Source organism: Alligator sinensis, unplaced genomic scaffold (assembly GCF_000455745.1).
Source record: "Alligator sinensis unplaced genomic scaffold, ASM45574v1 scaffold1354_1, whole genome shotgun sequence".
Classification (NCBI taxonomy): Eukaryota; Metazoa; Chordata; order Crocodylia; family Alligatoridae; genus Alligator; species Alligator sinensis.
Genome location: NW_005842344.1, coordinates 580,732 through 583,576, shown reverse-complemented (window position 1 = coordinate 583,576; position 2,845 = coordinate 580,732). Strand labels below are relative to the sequence as shown.

General features: G+C 56.4%; 1 protein-coding gene across 1 annotated transcript; it reads left to right on the top strand.

The window, feature by feature from the left end:
• Window positions 1–345: 345 nt before the first annotated feature.
• On the top strand, window positions 346–1,745 carry UBA52 (ubiquitin A-52 residue ribosomal protein fusion product 1; the record flags this gene model as incomplete). Its single annotated transcript, XM_014522350.1, has 3 exons — window positions 346–463; window positions 1,080–1,182; window positions 1,511–1,745. Coding segments are annotated over 3 exons (315 nt in total), but the record flags the coding sequence as incomplete, so codon positions are not given.
• Between the last annotated feature and the right edge of the window lie 1,100 nt (window positions 1,746–2,845).

Here is a 2,845-nt window from a genome sequence, read left to right as displayed (position 1 = left end):
AAACGCTGCGTGACACGGCCCCGGCGCGGCGGGGGGGGGCCTCAGCAGCCCAGCCTGCCCCGTGTGGCGCTGCGTCCTGCTCCCATAAAACATGCGCTGTGCTGGGGGGGGCAGGTGGAGCCGTGCCCCTGTACTGGAAGGCAGCCCCGCTGCCCGTGGGGCGAAACGCCTTCTTGGTGGCAAGCGCGGGGGCCAGACCCTGCAGCCTCGCTCCTAGCAGGAGAACCGGCGCCGCCCAGGCGTGGAGCTGCCGGGGTGGCGGTCCCCCCTCCCCGTGCCCGGCTACCCAGCGCTTCGACATCCCTGGTGTCCCACCTTTGCTCCTTGCCCGGCAGCGAAGCCTGAGCTGCGTCCCCTGTCGGATCCTCTCTCCTAGGCATCCCCCCCGACCAGCAGCGGCTGATCTTTGCTGGGAAGCAGCTGGAGGATGGCCGCACCCTTTCCGACTACAACATCCAGAAAGGTATCGCGCGGTCGCTGAACAACTGAAAAGAGGAGCTGAGCAGCCCGTGGAGACGGGTGGTGTCTAACGAGCACCAGGCAGAAGGGTTTTAATTGCATCCACCTGGATGCTGTAATCAGCCTCCTAAGAGCCAGGCTGGACTTGCCCTTGCCGTGGGTCCGCGGGGCAGGGCGGTGGCGAGCAGCTGGTGCAGCCGCTGTGCTGTGGGAGCAGTGGGGATTGTATGAACCACACGAGATGCCAGTACAAGTTACTGGGAAGCTGTGCTCGCTTCTGGTGTCAGCGCATCTTTCCTCCCCCCTGCCCCTCCCCAAGGAAAAAAAATCAAATTGGAAAGAGCTCAGAAAAGGGTTTCGAGAATTATTCAAAGTCTCAAGGAAAATGTCACTTATAATAAAAGAACCTTTTTTTAAATGGAACAAAAAACGTTGATGCGACTTCAGGTGGCTTTTTGGATTAGGATAAAGTTTGACTGTGTTAGTGAGGACAGCTAACGGCGGCAATAACTGTGGGAAGCCCCCGGTGTAGAAATCCTGGCTCTGTTTGCCATGAGAGGTATCAGATAGGAGCGAGTGCCCCGTTGCTTCTCCTGACCTTGGCGTGTTTCCCTTTCCAGAGTCAACTTTGCACTTGGTGCTGCGTTTGCGTGGAGGCATCATCGAGCCTTCCCTCCGCCAGCTCGCGCAGAAATACAACTGCGACAAAATGATCTGCCGCAAGTAGGTTCTCGCTGGTGGGACTCGTCCCGTAGCCTTGGGGGTTGGCAGGGGGAAGGGAGCAGGCTGCTGCCCCCTCTGTGTTGGGGCTGATGGCTTCGGTCAAGATGATCAAACGTCCGGGCTCTGGAGTGAGCGCTCGTCGGTGCACTGCTCAGCCAAGTACGTGGCAGGCCGCTCTGCCTGGAAGGAATTGGGGTGAAGAAGCGGATCTTAACCTACCGCAACACCCTCAGTGTCATCACTTCTGAAGGGAATCGGGTTCAGGTTTTGCAGAATGTTTTTCTCTGGAGCTTCCATTTGCCGAGAGCTGATGGCTCCTCTGTTACAGGTGCTACGCCCGCCTGCACCCGCGCGCTGTGAACTGCCGTAAGAAGAAGTGCGGCCACACCAACAACCTGCGCCCCAAGAAGAAGGTCAAGTAGAGGGAGCAGCCTCTGCTCTGCCCGTTTCTGCCACGTGTCATTCAGCTAAAGCATTGGAGCACTCCGGAGGGTCGGTTGTAACGGAGCGTCAGTCCTGCAGGAGCCTTGGGCTCTTTTAAATAAAGCTGTGTTGAGTGCTCAGCCGCGGGTCTGGTGTCCGTTCTTTTCCTCTGCTCAGGAAGTTGATTTCACATTGAGTAAAGCTCGCTGGCTGCTCTGTGCCGCGTGAATGATTTATCCGGTGCTGCTGCATTGCCACGTGCAGTGTACCTTTGCCTGTCATAATAAAGCACTTGCCTTAAACCCAAGCGGTGTTGTCTCCTGGCAGCAGCAATCAAGCAATCCTGTCCTTTCACAGGAGGCAAAGCACTTGCGTTTCTTAGTGAGCAATCCCTGTTAGTACCAATACGTGATTCAGGAGCTCCCGTAGCAGAGAAGTCTGTTAGTGCAGCAGGAGGCCTTGCACAAATCCAGCATCAGCCATTCTTAGCAAGAGCTGTTGCCTCTGCCGGAGTAGGACTGCAAATGTCACTGGCCGCATCTAGGCTGTGATGATTTTGCAAGAGGCAAGGGTCTCTGTGTGATATGTTATTGGACCAGCTGTAGTTGGGATGGAGTTAGACAAGGTTTTGAATGCAAGATGTTCTCCTAGACTGCCTCTTGCACAAATCCAGCATCAGCCATTCTTAGCAAGAGCTGTTGCCTCTGCCGGAGTAGGACTGCAAATGTCACTGGCCGCATCTAGGCTGTGATGATTTTGCAAGAGGCAAGGGTCTCTGTGTGATATGTTATTGGACCAGCTGTAGTTGGGATGGAGTTAGACAAGGTTTTGAATGCAAGATGTTCTCCTAGACTGCCTCCCTTACACTCCCGTGAAGGTCTTTCACATAAGGCAAGAATAATCCTGTGTCGGGCTTCTGTCGCTAGTTGGCAAAACCCGTGCGTGCCGGCACGAGGGATCTCGCCAGGTTCATAAACTGCCTCTCTCCTTCGCTGCTCCAAGCGCGTTGCCCAAACTTGTGCTGAGATGACTGCTCAGATTGGTTCCTGTAGCAGAGCATCCAGGGCCTGTTGTGGGGGGTGAGGGGGGTTGGAGGGGCAGGCAACGGGGGAACCGCCACCATGGTGAAAGCCAAGCAGCAGCCAGGCTGCAAGTGTGATCTTTTCCAAGGGCAGTGCTGTGCAGCCGCCTCTCCCGTACCCGTCCGTGCACGAGTAACAGCTCGAACGCCGGCGCCGGG